This window comes from Chelonia mydas, chromosome 22 (genome assembly GCF_015237465.2).
Source record: "Chelonia mydas isolate rCheMyd1 chromosome 22, rCheMyd1.pri.v2, whole genome shotgun sequence".
Taxonomy (NCBI): domain Eukaryota; kingdom Metazoa; phylum Chordata; order Testudines; family Cheloniidae; genus Chelonia; species Chelonia mydas.
The window spans coordinates 15,100,245-15,118,846 of record NC_051262.2 but is presented as its reverse complement, the minus strand read 5'-3'; the positions used below and the strand labels follow the sequence as shown (position 1 = coordinate 15,118,846).

At 42.5% G+C, this 18,602-nt stretch overlaps 1 protein-coding gene across 9 annotated transcripts in view; it reads right to left on the bottom strand.

The window, feature by feature from the left end:
- Window positions 1-18,602, bottom strand: part of NCAM1 (neural cell adhesion molecule 1) — a 267,775-nt gene that overhangs the window by 26,843 nt on the left and 222,330 nt on the right. For all 9 annotated transcript variants that reach the window (XM_043533907.1, XM_043533912.1, XM_043533909.1 and 6 more), the window contains 2 exons: window positions 4,799-4,923; window positions 850-1,030 (listed from right to left, as the gene is read on the bottom strand). In XM_043533907.1, the coding sequence (XP_043389842.1) occupies window positions 850-1,030; window positions 4,799-4,923 (306 nt within the window). The remainder of the gene's footprint in view (window positions 1-849; window positions 1,031-4,798; window positions 4,924-18,602) is intronic.

The window sequence follows — 18,602 nt, the reverse complement described above, 5'->3', positions numbered from 1 at the left end:
TCATTGCTGGTCCGAGGGTCTTACCCCCAAAGGAACTTCTGTGGCTGAATTATTATACGGGCCAAGAGAGATCTGGAAAGGAGATTCTCCCAAACCTTTTCTCTCTCCTGCAGGCTACCAAACTGCTGGCAAATCTCTGTACTTTAGGGACTGTTTGGCTATTGCAGTATTTGTGGTTGCACCTCGCTTTATGGGGAAAGAAATCCATGAAGGACGCATCAGTCTGTCTGCAACAGCAGCTCCCAAAAGGACTGCTGACATTATTCAATTTCTTTTGCCTAATGGGCTACCCAGTGTAATTATTTTAGCAGCAGGTTCGCTTTAGGAAGTGCTTTAATTTGGTCTCCATTTCATTTAATAAAGGCCATGCAGCACAGAACAATTTTAACCACACCAGCCAGCTCTTTATGCCTTTATGCCACTGACAACTGTCTTGTATCAGCAAATGAGCAAAAAGCAAGCAGAAAGCAGGTTTGAAGGGGCAATCCATGTTGTGAAAAGCACAATACCAGATATCTGAATTTTCCCTTTGCCTTGGCTTGAATCAGGGACTCTATTTGCTAGTTTCAGAAATGCATTTTCTACCCAACACTTTTCTCATCTGCATGTTTTGTTAGTTTATACTGCTACAACAGCAAATATTTCCTGTGAATAGTCAGACAACAATTTTTCATGGAGCATTCCTACCAGGTTTTTGCTGTGCTATACATATGCTTCGAATGGGTAACCAATTATGATAATGTCTTTAAGCAAGCAAGTTGTCAGGGTTTATTCAGGCACATTAAGGGATGCAGCATAGTTGCATTAATTGGAAGCAGAAAACAATGGTAAAGCTTGTGGCTGTCATACCTGGGATTACAGTAGGCTGAGCTGAAGTCCTGAAAGCATAGTGTGCAGGCTTGGATTTCCCTTGCTGGTTCTCAGCTATCACGTAGACCTCGTACTCTGCATTCCAGTCTAGGGACTTAAGCATTACGTGGTCGCTGCCAGAGGGGAGTCTGATCTCTGGTTTCCAGTCTGAGGAATGCTTCTGGGGGATGGTGAGAGGAGAGATGGGGATACAAAACACAGTGCATGGTCTTAATGGTCAGTTCTGAGATAAGAGGATGATCAACTAATAAACATCACACACGATGTAAAATAAACAGGGAGGCTTTTAAAAAGGCACTGGGTTCTCAGACAACTCAGCAGGTGGAAAATGGGAAACCTACTGCCAGAAGCAGGTGAATCTGTCCCTAGGAAGGGGTGGCTTTGATTGAGAATTTATGAAATCTAAGCAACATCTTCCCTACTCATTTCCTAGTACAGATCTATCCTGTCTAAAGAAAACCCTGCTGCTTGTTCCTCTCCCCTCTGCCTGACACCAGATCACACACCTGTTTTAGAAAGACCAAGCCCCAGACTCCCCATACACATTGCCAAAGTGTGAAACATACCAAGGATTTTCAGAGGATTCTTTGCAGCACTAGTACATAGAATTCAGACCATTTTGATGACAAAGGTTTGCTTCCAAACCGGGGGCGGGCCTAGCTTACCAGTTTTGTCTAGTCTGCTCTCTGTAGTCTCTTGGAGATTTTCAATGCTGCCTAAAGAGATCTGGATTCCTAATTTCCAATTTTAATGGAAACTGGGTGTCCAAATCCTTTAGGCAGCTTTAGCAAACCTGTTACCAAGATATTCGGCGCACTCAGTCTCCGCTGAGCTTGCTATTCTATGGCATCTCGATGGCGGATGAGGGCTGCCATTATCTCAACTCTTGCACAGCAAAAATGCAATTTAAAACCCAGCAGTGAGTCCTGCTACTTGCTATCATCACTGGGCAGCTCCTTTGCTCTTCTACTGAGCCAGCAAGAGCAGTGAAATGGCAGTGGTGACCCTCAAAGACCAGCTGCTTGGTTTCTCCTCACAGCCGAAAATGTGCCCCATGAAATAAATGATCCATATAAAGGACGGGTCTAACAAGAACTTATAAAATCACGTGGCCTCCTCAGTGGCCAATTAGCATCCAGGATTCCACAGCATTCCAAAGCACTTGCTATTGGGGAACCTCACTTTATGGCAAAGGGGAAGCCCTCACATAGACAGAAAGAAAGACAGAAAGACAGAAAGAAAAAAAGAAGCTTTCTTCTCCTAGCTCATCCCCAGCTGCATGCATCAATTATTCTACCTAGAGGTACTTGCATGTAAGTCAGCTATTTATGGTAATATTTCAGGCCATTCATTGGGAGAGGGAAGCCAGTTAATACACAACTCAGTTTAGTGGGGAAGTTATGGTAATCCACCAACAGATGAGCAGAGAAGACGGAAATGTGCAGCAGGGCTGGGAAAAGCCTTAAGAGGCTGGAGAAAATGCCTTCTACTCAGGGCAGATAATGTCATGAGCCAGCAGTCAAGCTTGGGACAAGGTCACGTGGGTACATGGCAACACTTTTTTTTAAAATGACCTGGTCATTAAAAACTAAGCGAAAAGGTTTTCATAGATTTTAAGACCAGCAGGGACCATTACGCTCATCTAATCTGGCCTCCTGCATAGCACAGGCCACAGAACCTCAGCCAGTAATTTCTGCATCAAGCCCATCATATCTGCTGGAGCTATAGCATAGCTTTTTAAAAGACACCCTCAAGTGACGAAGAATCCATCCCATCCCTGGGATTTACATCCCTGAAACTGGAGGTTGATAACGTAATGGATTTAATCAGGGCAACAAGTTACAGCACACAAGCTTTCTATATAAAACATCATTTCTTCCTCAGAGGATGAGCAGCTTGTTGGTTTATAGGTGGGTCACTCATTTTAATTAATTTCAGCATCAACAAATTAGGGAATTGTCCTAGATGCAGAACAGTGTATGTGTGGATAAAAACAATACAGGATATCCCATTTTTTTTATTACTACTGCAAGGTATTCTATGCAAGTTTTTTGTAAACCTTTCATGAAAGAGAAAACCAACTCAATTAGGAACAGTCACAGTGCTGGGTGCATCTGAAAAACCCTCTGAAGCCTATCTACTGAGATCTAGTGCTTTTATGTACCTTGGAATTACCTTCTGCACACTGATCACAGTGACATCTAAGCACTCTGACAATGGAGAATTCCTCCACTAAGTTGCAAACAAGCCTTCTCATTAGCGAAGGAGGGTCCCCAGAGCAGCGTAACATGTGGCTGCTTCAGAACATTGGCAACACACGGTTTAATGAAAAAATGTGAGGTAGAGCAGCGGAGAGAACGCAGTGGGGAAGTCTGGCTGGGTGGGGTTTCTTCCTGGAGGAAGATTTGTTAGTGCGAAGTGGTGGGGTTGGTTTTAGAATAATAAATTTAAACAAAAAAATCAAAACAAAAACCCACCAGCAACTGAGAATGCTTACTCTGTGCAAGCCCCTTCCCTTGGCAATGGCCTAAGAAAGATGGCTTGGGTGATCTAACAGGTCTTCTTCTTTATCTTCTGGATTCTATGAAGCTAAAACACCTATTAAGAATTTAACAACTCCCTCCTGTCAGAGGGGTGTTGGGAGGGCCCCTGGGGGGATGCAAGAGTGCCTATGTCATTTCTAGCACAAGTGCCAGGATTACTCTGCTTGCTTCACTTAGAGGTTCACTCACCCCACTGCACAAGATGAGTCTTACTGCAAAAGTGGTTTCCCGATGGCTGGTACAGAATTAATTCATGAGAGGGTCTACCAGGCTTAGTCTTTAAGATCTGCTTTGTAAATGCCCAAAAACTTCCACTAAAGGCTCTGATACAGTTTAATTGCTACCAGGCACATTAATATTGGAGCAGATTGTCCAGACAATAGAAACAGCATCAGTAATTGTTAGGAAAACTTCCCCCAGCCCTAGAGATCCTCCGGACCTCAAGGCTACTCCATTTCATTCTTATTCCTTAAGGCTGAGCTGTCATGTATTCTCTGATTAGGTGCTTTCCCTGCTGTAGAACAGAGGACATCAAACATCGCCTAGCAAAAGCCAAGGTTAAAGTTGCCTTCATTTGTTCAGCTTGCAGCAATGTTACCTACTCATAATAAAACAATCCTTCCATTAGGCATTTGCTCAAAATACAGCAGTGTGGGTTTCATAACCCTAGGCAATTATAGAGATTTAATTTAGTTAGGGCCCAATGAGGAATATCTTCAGACAGCGCCCCCCAGATGGCCATGAATACAATCGCCCTTATATTGTCTCCATCTAACGTTGAATACAGTTGATCCAGTCACCTCACCTCGTATTCTTTTTTTAAGTCACTAGTGCACAATAATTTGTTAACAATATGTGGATTATCCAAGCATATAAGGTCAGCAGGGAAACGCAGCACGAAAGTTGTAAATTGTTACGATAAGAGTCTGAAGTTAAATAATGCCCCAGGTTTCAAGCCACTGACTAAGGCCTATTCAAAATGTTGCTGGCTATTATGTTTCATAAGAACATGAAGTTAAAAAAATAATAATCGATGTGCTTATCATCACCCATAGCAGTGGAGCCAGGGGGAGAGGGAGGAAGCAAAGGAAATGAACGGTCAAGGTCAAAGTCAAGGAGAAAGTGGTGAGAATTTTCTGCTAAACTCCGTGTATTTTAGTGCCTATCTAATCCAATGCCACCTCATTTGTCTGTTGAGTCCATCGGTCATTTCCTGATGCCTAGACTGCAAGCTCCCTGGGGTAGGGACTGTTGTGCTTTGTTACTTGTCTGAATAGCACCTAGCACAGTACTGCCCTGGGTCTTGACTAGACTTCCTAGGTGCTATCTAAATACAAATCAACAACAAAAACAGCCCAGCAGCCTTTGCTATTGGTCATACTTACAGCTTTGTATTTGATCAGATAGTGTCTGATTGGGGAGCCTCCATCATCCTGCTTGATAAGGTTCACTTTAATGGAGTTCCCGTCTTCTCCAATCTGGCCCTCCAGTTTGGGTGCGCTGGGTTCCCCTGAAATAACGGTTTGACTCATATTTAATTTCCAGCCACTTCATAAAAATAAATGCATAAACAAACCAAAGCCAGTAAAAGTGCACCATCATCCTGAAACGCTTATGGGCAGGTTATCTGCTCCACCCTGGCTCACGTTCGCATGGAAACGCAGGTACACAGACGTGAGAACGCATCCCCGTGCTCCTGAGAGATTCTAATATGTGCAAGGGTTAGAATTTTTAGCAGGTATTTGTGCTTACAAAATTCAGGTGAAATTTTGCATGTGGCTAACCAGAGGTAGGGCAGAAGCTGGGCTTAAAATATAGCTCCTTGGTGTCTGCGACTCAGAAGCAGTTTTAAAGGTTTTCATTCTGAAATTCTTATGTTAAACAGCAACAAAACAAAGTGAGTGAGAATCTGTCAAACCAGCAGGGCCACTCTTCTGAAGTTTACACAGAGCAACCTCTCTGTTGAAAGTGTCTAGCTCGCCTCTCCACTGAGAGACATGTTCCTCCTATATCATTTTTCCTGGGTCTGCACATTGAATGCTTTTCAAATTTGAAAAAAATCTCAGGATTCTCCCTCACCCTGCACCTTGTACTATCATGTACAGCAGTGAAAAGTGGGCATAAAATATTCCTGCATTAGAATAGAAGCATTTTACACTCAGTTTACATTGGTGTAAATGGCTACACAGGATGCCCGGCAATGGGGAATCAGCCCCCTTGTCTCCAATTTAGTAATTTTTAATTTTTTTTTTAAAAGAGAAAACATTCTCCTGATTTGCAGCTCAGGCCAAGAAGAGGATAGTCTCCTCCCTAAGACTTCCATTTACCTAGGGCCATTTCCTGCCATTCACAAGTGGTGGTTCTTGTGATTCTCAAGGAAAATGGTGAGTCAATTCCTGCCTATCACATTTGTACAAGACCTGCAGAGGACACTTCCTCACCCCCACACAGTGAACATTTCCTCCTTGTGCTTTTATAATGTCAACTCTTCTGCATGAAACAAAAATTAACTCACTTGACTTAATTATGCTGTTGCAAGTGCTAGCTCCCATCTAGAGAGAATGCAGCTAGAGTCAGATTTCTGTGTACACATTCCCTGTAATACTCCCTTGGGTATTTCTCCAGGTTTCAGCTGTTTCTAATTCATATTGATATTATTTACCCCCTGAAGTCTGTTTGGAACTGGCATTACTACTATTTTGTTGTTTATTCGTGGATTCTAAGGCGAGAAGTCACCATTGTGACCATTTAGGTTTGACCTCCCGTATAACACGGGTCATAGAACTTCTCCAAAACAATTCCTAGAGCAGATCTTTCAGAAAAAAACCCCATTTAATCTTGATTTTAAAATTGCCAGTGATGGAGAAACCACTATGATCCTTGGTAAATTGCTCCAATGGTTAATTATGCTCTCTGTTAAAAATTTATGCCTCATTTCCCATCTGAATTAGTCTAGCTTCAACTTCCAGCCACTAGATTGTGTTAGACCTTTCTCTGCTCGACTGAAGAACCCATTATTAAATGTGTGTTCCCCATGTAGGTATTTACAGACTGTGATCAAACCACCTCTTTTGCAACAAGAGAAGAAAAAAATCAATGAATACAATTTTCCAAAGCACTTAAATGATTTAGAAGCCTTAGTCTCATTTTTAAAAGTAACACAGTCACTTGGGAGACCAATTCCCACTGACTTTCAATGAGATGTAGGTGCTTTTGGAGATTTTACCATTCATCTTATTGAGAGGCAATGGGATTTAGGCTCCTAAATTAATTTGAAAACAGGACTTACTGTAAAATTTTGAAAAGTGCTTAAGTGAATTAGATGCTTAAGTCCCAATGTAAGTGAATGGGTGCTTTTGAAAATTAAACCTACAGGCACCCAAGTAACTTTAACACTTTAGAAAATGTTATCCCCAGTCTTGCTGAAAGTGAAAAGGACATGGCTCTATTCTGTACTCGTCCCCTTAGAATCTGAGTGCTTAAATCATTCTTGAAAATGTTACTTAGGCAATTTAGAAAGTGTTACCCAATGTCTTTGTGGGCATCCACTCCGTGCTAGTCTGAGTCTACAATTAAAGACCCAACTCCCAGTTCCATGAATCCAAAATCCATAAGGACGACAACTCTGGAAGTTATCAGTGGTGGGGTACCAAGATATGACAATGACTCACTATTAAGACTCAAATATTTGTTGTGTGAATAATTTTGGCTAATGTGATTAAAACATATGCTATGTTAAAGAGAGCTAGCACTGGCCTTATATTATAAGTGATGGAATGCCGTCAATCTACAGGTTTTAATGATAAAACAAACCAGACTTCCATCTAGTCCAGAAAAAGCAATGTGACTGGCAGGGACTTTGTCTCCTTGTGAAGTGAGCTCGGGCAAATGCAGAGCTACAACATCACAGTAATTGTTTCACTGAGAAGCACGCACCATGAAAACACTCACTGTCTTCTCCTTTCCATAGCTTCTGCATCAATGGGGTTTTTGTGCACATCGCCTCCAGAAACGAGTGTTCCCTCAACCCCCCCTTATTTGTTATGGCATGTTTTCTGCAGACTTAGTTCCCTTTGGCACACGAAGGAAAAAATAAAAAGGATGCATGATGCAAGTGCCACTGGAAGCAGGGAAATTTTCATGAAGAGAGGCTTAAAAAATAATCAAAAATAAATCTTGCCTCAGCCATTGTAGAGAGATGCGTATAAAGTACACACAGATTTTGCTTCCTTAAAGAATTACTAATGAAGGCAGATGAATCAGTCCAGAGAGTAACAGAATCCTGGCACTACGGACTAGCTACCAAGTACAGGTCTACACTGAAAAGCGGATCTGTGAAATTGGCACCTTCTTATTCACCAGATCTTCTCCCTGAAAACTTTTGGGATAAACCTATGTTTGTAACTACTTTCTACTCCTCTTACCCTTGTGGATTCAGCACTGCTAAGAAAAAATGAGCTGGATTCTTATTCAATGTCACACATCAAATAGAACTATTAACCATCTCCAGTGCCAGTTTCTGCCCTCGGTTATCCTGTGCAGCCCCATTGAGCTAAGGGCGGCATGTGGCTCACAGAATTTTTGTTACTGGGGATGTAATGCATGAGAAGTAAAAATCTGAGCTTGACTCTCAGATCCCAGCTTGAGTTTGCAAGGCTGGAACCTGGAAGAAAAAAACCGAATACCTATTGTAAATTGAGCAATTTACTGTGGAGTCGTTCCCGGGCAGGTTTTCAATGGGAGTTAGGCACCTTGGCGCTTTGCCTATCTGCATCTTATGGCACCTAAATACCTTTGAAAAGATTTTAAAACAGAAGAATTAATGAACTATCTGATCTCAAATCTGCAGCTGCCATTGCCTGAAAGAGCATTGGACTTAGAGACCTCAGACCAGGAGGAGAAAGGATAGGCCATTGGGTAGGGAGATCGCCTACAGCTTGGAAGAGCTGGGATCAGTTTCTCACTCTGCCAAACGTCCTGAGTGAGTTTGGGCAAATCAGTTAGTCTCTCCTGGCCTTAGCGCCCCACCTGTAAAACTGTTCTCACCATGGGGTCTTTTGGACATTAATACATTCATAGATATTTAGGTAAGAAGGGACCATTATGATCATCTAGTCTGACCTCCTGCACAACGCAGGCCACAGAATTTCACCCACCACTCCTGCGAAAAACCTCTCACCTATGTCTGAGCTATTGAAGTCCTCAAATTGTGGTTTAAAGACTTCAAGGAGCAGCAAATCCTCCAGCAAGTGACCCCGTGCCCCATGCTACAGAGGAAGGCGAAAAATCTCCAGGTCCTCTTCCAATCTGCCCTGAAGGCAAATTCCTTCCTGACCCCAAATATGGCAGTCAGCTGAACCCTGAGCATATGGGCAAGATTCACCAGCCAGATACTACAAAAAATTCTTTCCTGGGTAACTCAGATCCCACCCCATCTAATATCCCATCACAGGCCACTGGGCCTATTTACCATGAATATTTAATTACCAAAACCATGTTGTGAGGCACCTGGATACCAGTGGGGGCTATATAGGTGCTTACATAAGAACAGCCATACTAGGTCAGAACAAAGGTCCATCTAGCCCTATATCTTGTCTTCTGACAGTAGCCAATACCGGTGCCTGAGAGGGAATGAAGAGAACAGGTAATCATCAAGTGATCCATCCCCTTTTGCCCATTCCCAGCTTGTGGCAAACAGAGGCTAGGGACAGCTAGATAGGCGTGATACTCACAGGGATTCTGCTTTAGTGCAGCACTGGAGAAGTGGGATTTGCCTTTAAAATGTCCTTTTCCTCATGTGCATTATTTAAATATTCCTGCGCATAAGGTTACAGGATGTTAGCTATTAAAAATCATCTCTCTTTTAAAGATACTGAGCCACAATATATTACACGGATAGCCCCCATGCGTCCCTTGCCACTGCAAGTCTACGTCCGATTGCTGGCTTGCTAGCTTTGCCACACCACTCTGATTCTATATTGCCTCCCTGCAATCTGCCTGCCAGCTGGGACAGCATAATGATGGAAGGTTAAATCAATAAAAACCCTCTCAGCATGCTGTACTCCACCTTTTTGGGACAAATTGATTTACATCTGCTCTGCCATTTGCTCCTGATGACGTGCCTTTGACTGCTCTGCAGTATTTCAGCCCATGATGAGCGATTACCGCCATTAAATTACTTTGGATACTTGTGACCAGGATTATTTTATAAGATGAACAAAAAGAAAAGAAAAATACCAGAGAGCAGCACGAAAACTCAGGCCTGTAACATTGAACAGCAGAGTCTCGAAAAGGGCCTGATTAAAAGCCAATGAAAATCAAAAGGAGTCTCTCCCTTGACTTCAGTAGGGTTCAGATCATAGCTCCATTGACTGCTAACATGCACACCATATAATTCACACTCAGAAAAGCTGTTCCCTTCTCTTTTCTCAGCAAAGATTTTAACAGCAGAGGGCAGTTCTAAGGTCTTGTAGTACTAAGATTTCCATTACTTCTGCCAAAGATATTACAGTGCATTTGTTACTAGTATATTACAAAGCGGTGTTAAAAATAATGGAAAATAAATTACAGTTGTCAAAATAAATGAACAAAGTACATTGTGAGAGGCATTATCCTAGACTCTTTATTATTCATAAACTCATGGGTAATTTACATTGGGTCTTCCATTAATTAGTGACTATTAATGAAGATGTCTTGCATATCCATGTAGTGCTAATCCCAGGTTTAAAATGCCAGGGTATGTAAAAGGCCAGGCAAACTATTATGGTTTCACTAAAAATGTTTTAATAGCTGAAATTATTTATAGATTTCCTGCATGTTTCTATTTCTCGGAAAGATACTCTGATTGACTTCATTATGGATAATTTTAGCAAAACCAATGCTATAATTATTTGTAAATTAGAGTTTACAATTCAGCTGCAGTCGGCAGACAGGGCTCCCAGCAAACTCCTAGGACTAATTATACTCTATCATCTGGTCTCCTTTTGGAGCCCTAATTCTTGCAGATATTTTATCTAATCATTAGAAAAAGCATCTCTGTCAACTATAATTATACAAATGTTGAACACACTTTTTGGTATGAGTATTTATTTATTTGAGCGTGTCTTAATGCAAACCACAAGGGACCAAGAACAGACACTATATATGAGAGGCAGGCAGTTCTCACATGCAGCTCTTCTCATTCCTAACCTGCAGCATCCCTGCTATTCCAGCTCTGAGCCCCCACAGCTCTGTACCTCCATCTGAATGTGCAACACTCCCTGTTGTTCCAATCATAAAAGACTGATCCCGGACCACTGAAGCTATGAAAATCTTAAAATAACATTTTGCCACAATTTGGTGTGACTGTCAATCTCTGCTCAAGACAGGCCCGTGGCTGGAACAACAGGGAGTGTTGCACATTCAGATGGAGGTACAGAGCTGGGCACAGGATCAAGTTCAAAGAACGACAAGGCTGAGGCATTAAAGACAGAACATTTGTGACCAAAAAGTCTGATCCAACATCCTGAATAGGAAACTCAGATCTATAGTTTGCTCGTCAGACGTTGTTCTGTTAGAAGATCCCAAAACACGTGGTGGTTAATAACCTGTAGGCTTTATTAGGATACAAATGCACTTGGAAGTTTAACTGTAGCCAATTACTAGGAATTTGCAGGATGTCCCTTGATAGGAAGAGCTCACCTTACATTCTCATGTTTATCAGTTTGGATTTTGATTCAGATATTTTTCACCAACAAATCAGAACCCTAGCTTAGTTGGATGACCATGCCTGGAGCAGTCACTAGATCACTGGTCCAGTTTGAAGCAAATGACACACAGAAAGAGTTTTTTAAAACTCCACTCAGGGTTTCCCCTGGTCTACAGCACAAGGGCTGCCTTATGTTTGGGCCTATGCACTACTGCTGGATATGCACCCATCATAAAAAAGGACAGGATTTGATGAATTGATTACCAAACTGGCCATCTAGATTTTAATCAAAGGGGTTTGTTATCATTGCTGCCAGTTTCCTGAGACCATATGTTTGCAAATCTCATTTCAGCTTCGGTTTCTCCAGGAATTATTAGTGCTTGGAGAGTGAATGCCATTACACAGAGTGCAAATTAAAGGGAAACAAATGAATGTTCACAGCAAATACACATTTAGTTACTTCTCCTGGGCATCCTGAAAACACCAACAGCTTAACTGATCAATTCTTTTTTGTTCCCTCCCCATTCCTAAATGAATACACAACCAGGAAGGTTACTACTTGTCATTATTGAGTTGATTCAAGTAAAGGAAGCTATTACAGAAATAATTGCACCAAGATTATTAACCAATAATTAACCAAGACCGAAGCAAATGTCTTGCCCAACCACGCTGTTATTTAAAGGGAGTTTAAATGCTTTTCCAGACTAGCAACTGGCTTCAACAACAAACCGGGGCACCTATCGCTACTTATTACGCTGGACACTGAGCCATTTAGGCGCTACTGAAATATCCATGAGCTGCAACGCTTAGTCCTGTCCCCATACTGTGGCATCTTCGGCAAACTTGATCAATGGACCAGTAGCTAACACCAGGGATAACACCAGATCCACACGTCTCTGTTATTCCCTCCCGCCATAACCTCACAATGAAGAGACTATATTAATACATGAATAGATCTGAAGGCCAGAAGGAACCATCTAGACTGACCTCCTGTATAACACAGGCCAGAGAGTTTCACCCAGTGATTCCTGCATTGAGCCCGACAACATGTGGTTGATCTAAAAAACGTCTCTTAGAAAGATGTCCAATCTTGATTTAAAGATTTCAAGTGATGGAGAACCCATCATATCCATTAGGAAGCTGTTCCAATGGTTAACTACCCTCCTATTAAAATTATTTCCAATTTGAATTTGTCTACTTTCAACTTCCAGCCACTGCACCTTGCCAGGGCTCGTTCTGCTAGGCTGAAGAGCCATCTACTACCAGAAATGTTCTCCCCATGTAAGTACTTACGGCCTATGACCAATGACAATCAACACCATGTCTGAAACCAAAAAAATCATAATAGTGCAAACCCAGGTGAAAAATATTCACATCTCTATCCATATATATTTCACATATTTGTCTCAAAAAGGCAGGTGTAATCCATACACAGGGGCTGTAAAATAAAAGTGTGTTAGTACAATGTTTCAACCAAAGAAAGAAGAAGTTTAGTGTAAAAACTTTAGTCCGGCAGAACCAGCAATCCTATCATGAGTCAGAGTGTCAGTAGCTGAAGAGAAAAGGTCATTATAAGATTAGAAAGAACTCATGCTCAGAACATGCATCTCATCCACATGAAGAGGGCTGGCAAGCAAGGGTGCATTAGAGGGGTGTTTATACACATGCCAGTCAAGTTCCCATTTACATTGTGGCTCCTATGGATACTTCAGAAACTTGCTTACGCTTGTGAATTTTGGGCTCCTTATTGGAAACTCCCTTATAACAACTCTATGGGCCAGTTTAAGGACATTCCTCAAGGGAGTCATTTAAATAAAGTATTGAGCCTGTTAGACTTGCTCTGTATAATCAGTTTACAAACACAATCTGCCCAGGGAGGAAAGCCTTTTGGGGAGATTCTGCAGGGGCAGTGCTGCAGGATGGGAAGGGGTTCTGTGCTAGCTCTGGAGATAAACCACGAGACGAGACCTTTGTGTCCATATAGATTCAATAGCTCCAAAGGACACATAAGGGGACAGCAGCCTTTATTTCAGCCCAGAGGCTAGAGTATTAGCCATGCAAATGGGGGTTGCACGTGTTATGGTGGGTAATTTCCAAGACCCATGTGCTTAATTCCCCACAAGACAGGGGTGGATTTCACCCAGGTATGTAAAACATACAAGTTTAAAATCAGTCTCCGCTACTCTGCCCATCACTGGAGACAGGCAGGCTTATCCCAGGTCTGCATTTGCCCCCGGGTGTCTGCTCCAAGAAGTGGAACTAGAAGTAAGCCCAGAAATGCTTTAACTGTGAGGATGAATTAATAGCTGCAGACGGGAAGCGATGCTTGTTCTCTTTCCCAGGGCTTGTCCTATTTCCAGCTGATTGCTCTCTCCTGAGTTGAATATGAGAAGAACTTGGGTAGCTCGGGGGGAGCCCAGCAGTTTACAGGGCACCGAATACACTGTGACCAGCAAGGCTCTTCCCAGCATTTCATCCTGCCACTGCACAACACGACAGGTTAAGAGTAAACTATGTCACAGTATGGGCATCTTGGGCATCCCCGTAAGCACTGCACTACTTCTTCCAGCGTCCAGGTCTGTAACTTTGGGAAGGAGAAAAACCAATGCTTGGCTCTGCTAAGAACGGCAAAAAAGCATTCACACCTAAAGTGAATCAGCTGCCTTTCTTACTCCAGGCACCACCATCTCAGAACAGGTCACTGCTGTAGCCACACTGGTTTATCACTTCCACAGCGGCCCACACCTTATGTTTCATAATGCATCTGGACAACTCAACAGGGCTGTACATGTGTGAAGGGGGCATTTTTGACTATCCCAAGATGCTGATCATTTGCACCATCATGAAGCATCAAGGTTCAGTCTTAGCTTTTATACATGGCTAATGTAGTGCAGATATCATTCCTAGTCATGTTGTTCTTGAATTCTTTTCTGATTCTTCCTGAATAATTAGCGTCAGTAATATCCTGCTGCAGTGAATCCCACAACCTGCAAAAATGCTTCCTCATATCTTTGTTAAATAGGCTGCCTTTTTTTTTTTAATCAAGTGCTTCCTTGATCTCACGTTGGACCCACGTGGTCAGGATTTTCAGAAAAGGCCAGTGACTTTGGGACACTGTAAATAATCCCTAACTCTTATATAGCATTTTTCATCAGTAGATTTCTGAGTGCTTTACAAAGGGAGGTAACTATCATTTCCCCCTTTTTATTGGGATGGGGAAACTGAGGCACAGGGAGGTGACATGACTTACCCAAGGTCGTACAGTTGGCCACTGACAGAGTAGGAACAGAACCCAGATCTCCTGAGTCCCAGTCCATTGCTCTATCTTGAATGGCTAAAATGGGTCTTATTTTCAGAAAGTGCTGAATATCTGCCCTCTGAAGAGCAAGGCCTTTTAAGACAGCTCTAATTGGGCACCTGAAAATTGAGGCACCCAGTATTATCAGTCAAAACACTCAGCCATCTGGCACTAATGCGAGATCTGGCATCTTTATTTCTCAGCACACACAATTATAGTCTGGTTATCTATTTCATTTTTTGCAAAATGTGATCAAAGGAGCAGCTCACTTCCTTACCCTGAGCCACCAGGTAAATGGGACTAAATTGTGACAAAGGCTGCCACAATTTGAAACACAGAGCAGCCACATCTACACAATCAAAGGCATCAGGAGTAGTAAATACACTAGAGTTGAGAGAAAGAGAATAGGAAAGAAGGCTACGTAATGCACACAAGAGAAGCAAACGAAAAACAAAACAAGAACAAAAGGACATGCAAAACGAGACAGCCAAGTCTTCATTCCTCATGGATGTCGCCCAATCAGTTTTAAGAGCGGGATGAGGGGCTTGGGGCATTGGGGGAAAGGAAGGGACTGCTTCCATGCATGTGGTAAGGTTACTGGTGTTAGTTTTGTTTCCTAGTAAAACCCCAGCCCAAATGCTTTCCTGGCAATGTCCCAAAACAATAAGATGATTTAGAGTTAATGGGTAAAGAGCCAATTGCTTTGTGAGTTTCCAAACAATTTGTTTGCCTTACCAGGGAAGCAGAAAAGCAGGGGTTTCCCCCTCTCTTTACAGTGTGCATGGAGTGTTAAGTGAGGTTGCAACAATCACAATGTTAAACTAATTATTTTCTGGCTGCCATGAGCTTTAATTAGAAGTAATTTTATCTCCTTAACTGCAAGGATCAACCGTTTGCTTCCTGATTTCCTGGAGACCACCAGTTGCTGTAACTGTTAAATGGCTCTGATCTGGATTAATTCCCTTTCCTGACTGTGACAGATATTGTGTAGGAAGGATACAGTACTTTGGCAGGTGATGACCAGCAAAATATAACTTCAATGGCATTACTTCCGATGTACAAACTTTAAAGCTTGGGCACTGATTATAGTGGTGGGTGGGTGGGTGTGTGTGTGAATATAGGTTTCTAAAAACAGTTTCCATTCTTGCCACATTTATGCTTTTCTCATGATAAGAGAAAGTTCTGGTTTATGTTTATAAATGGATTAGCTTTTGGCGGGTTTTCATAGGCTTTTTTATTTTGTGCCTTTTCATAAGCTAAAAAAATTAGGGTTATCTAAAGAAAATCATTATCAGAATTGTATTTGCAAAGAAAAGGTCAACAAAATGTTGCAACAGTCATATGGAATATGCTGCTTTACACTAGCTGAGGATCTGGCCCATATTTTCAAACAAGCGTTAAGTAAAATTCAGAGGACAAAATCCCATCCCCACTGACTTCAATAGGGCTAGGATTTCACCCAGAGTATGCTTCCAAAGATTACAGTGTTCCCAGACAGCTGATTCTGTTGTGTTCTCAGACTGAATGAATCAAAAGATTAAGCCATAGGTTTTCTGCACATAAAGCTATCTTTCTAGCTCAGCGCAGATGACTGGCTTTTAGTTCTTCACATGCAGATAACAGGTGGTGAGCAATCTCTCCAAAAAGTTTACAGAAGAAATTTTGAGCAATGGAATTTAGAGGTCCCTAATTGCCGGGGGTTTTTAATTCCCCTGAGATCTAGTCAACCAATCAGAACAAAGTTTTTTACCTTCTGTTCACCAGCGTGGACGACATCATCAGCACCATGCAAGCCACATGACAAAGTCACATGATACGCACGCACATGATTGGTTGAAAGGAAAGTGGAGGAGGTCACATGGAAAATACAAAAAATTAAAAAACTGATGTAAACAATGGGCAAGGGAAAAAATCAACAACAGAATTACAGACTAAATAAAAGAGAAACAAAATTAAAATTAGCCAGTATATATAAGAAACATTGGGGAGACAGTAAAATTGCCTGGAAATAGAAGAATATTAAACCAGAGAAAACACTGAGTTATGACACCAGTAAGTGTTAGGCATAGCTGCATAACTGCTTATTAATACCAAGTCAAGGAGCGAATAAACATTATTGAAGTGAAGGACCGTTGTCCCCGAACTTGGACAGCAGAAGGAATCCACAAGACTGTTGAAAAGAAAAAGGGAAGACATGTTATTCAGTAACAACCCAGGCACAAGAGGAGACACAGAAACAGTCATCGCCAATGGTCTAGCAAGGATGGACTTTAGCATCTCGTATCAATTGAGCCTCGATTTCTGTAGGAACAAAAATCTTTCTTAATAAGAAAAAAATCCATTCATTACTGGAGGCTGAAGTTGCTAATCACTAAAATGCAACCACGACTTGCTAAGTCCAACAATCAGTTCTAAAGTACATAAGCTGTATCTAATGAAACCAGCCTAAAGACTCAGAAATAGATCAAACAAATCATACCAAAAAAATCCCAGTGATAATATGACATGGGGGCAGTCCATGAGTAAGGTGTTGATTTGCACTGAAAGTTAATGACACGTATGGCACAAGGAAGACATGGACATTGCTAAATGGAGAAGGGAAAGTGAACAGATTGCGCAAGGAGGGAATCCAGGACAGGAGGGAATGCTGGACTGGAGTCCATTAAACCTATTCTTGGGTTCCCTCTGCCCAAATTATTGTCCCCTTTAAACTTTACTGTCTGCATTAAAGTGTTTACCTGTCTTTGATTATACTTTGGGCGGTGATTCCCAATCACATGAAAGCTACTCTACACCCTGCAGTGTAGCCTTAGTATAACTGAGAATTAAGCCATTGGTCTTCAAGATGCTATTACTTGGCACGATAGGACTTTACTACTTGGGCAAGGAGCAATGGTTAGAAAACAACAGAATTTTTATAATCTTTTTCTATTGTGACAAAGTTCCTCTTCTACCTTGGTGGGTCTTGCATTTATTGGAGGATTTGCTCACCTCGGAGATTCTCGGCAGCCCTCAGTTTGGCCGTTTTCATGAACCCCCAGTCCAGGTCAACTCCTCCTGTGTCTGACCAGGAGTTGGGAGGTTTGGGGGGAACCCAGGCCCGCGCCCTACTCCGGGTTCCAGCCCAGGGCCCTGTGGAATGCAGCTATCTAGAGTGCCTCCTGGAACAGCTGTGCGACAGCTACAACTCCCTGGGCTACTTCCCCATGGCCTCCTCCCAACACCTTCTTTATCCTCACCATAGGACCGTCCTCCTGGTGTCTGATAATGCTTGTACTCCTCAGTCCTCCAACAGTACATGTTCTCACTCTCAGCTCCTAGTGCCTCTTGCTCCCAGCTCCTCACACACACGCCACAAACTGAAGTGAGCTCCTTTTTAAACTCAGGTGCCCTGATTAGCCAGCCTTAATTGACTCTAGCAGCTTCTTGATTGGCTGCAGATGTTCTAATTAGCCTGTCTTAATTGTCTCCAGAAGGTTCCTGATTGTTCTGGAACCTTCCCTGTTACCTTACCCAGGGGAAAGGGACCTATTCAACCTGGGGCTAATATATCTGCCTTCTATCACTCTCCTGTAGCCATCGGGTCCAACCCTGTCACAAATCCCCCCGCTCGACTCAACACCATGGGGTTGGGCAACTTGGGACATCAGGCAGTGTACTAGTGACAAGCCATCTGCATTGCCATGTTGGCTTTCAACCCGGTGTTGTATGGTGAATTGGAAAGGTTGTAGGGACAGGAGCCATCTGGTCACCTTTGCGTTCTTCTCTTTATTTCACTGCATCCACTGGAGGAGTGCATGGTCAGTCACAAGGGTAAACCGTCGTCCCAAAAAGTAATAACCTAGTGTTTCGATGGCCCATTTCACAGCTAAGCACTCTCTTTCAACCACGGCATACTTCTGCTCTCTTGGGAGGAGTTTCCTGCTGAGGTAGAGGATTGGGTGTTCTTCATCTCCGACCATCTGCAATAGGACAGCTCCCAATCCTACTTCAGATGCATCTGTTTGTAAAATGAATTCTTTGTTAAAGTCTGCGGTTATAAGCACAAGGTTACTGCAGAGGGTTGTCCGTAGATCCATGAATGCTTTCTCTGTGTTATCTGTCCACGTCACCATGTCTGGACCCCGGGCTTTTATCAGGTCTGTCAGGGGACTCGCTCTGGTAGCAAAATGGGGAATAAATCATCGGTAGCACCCCACCACAC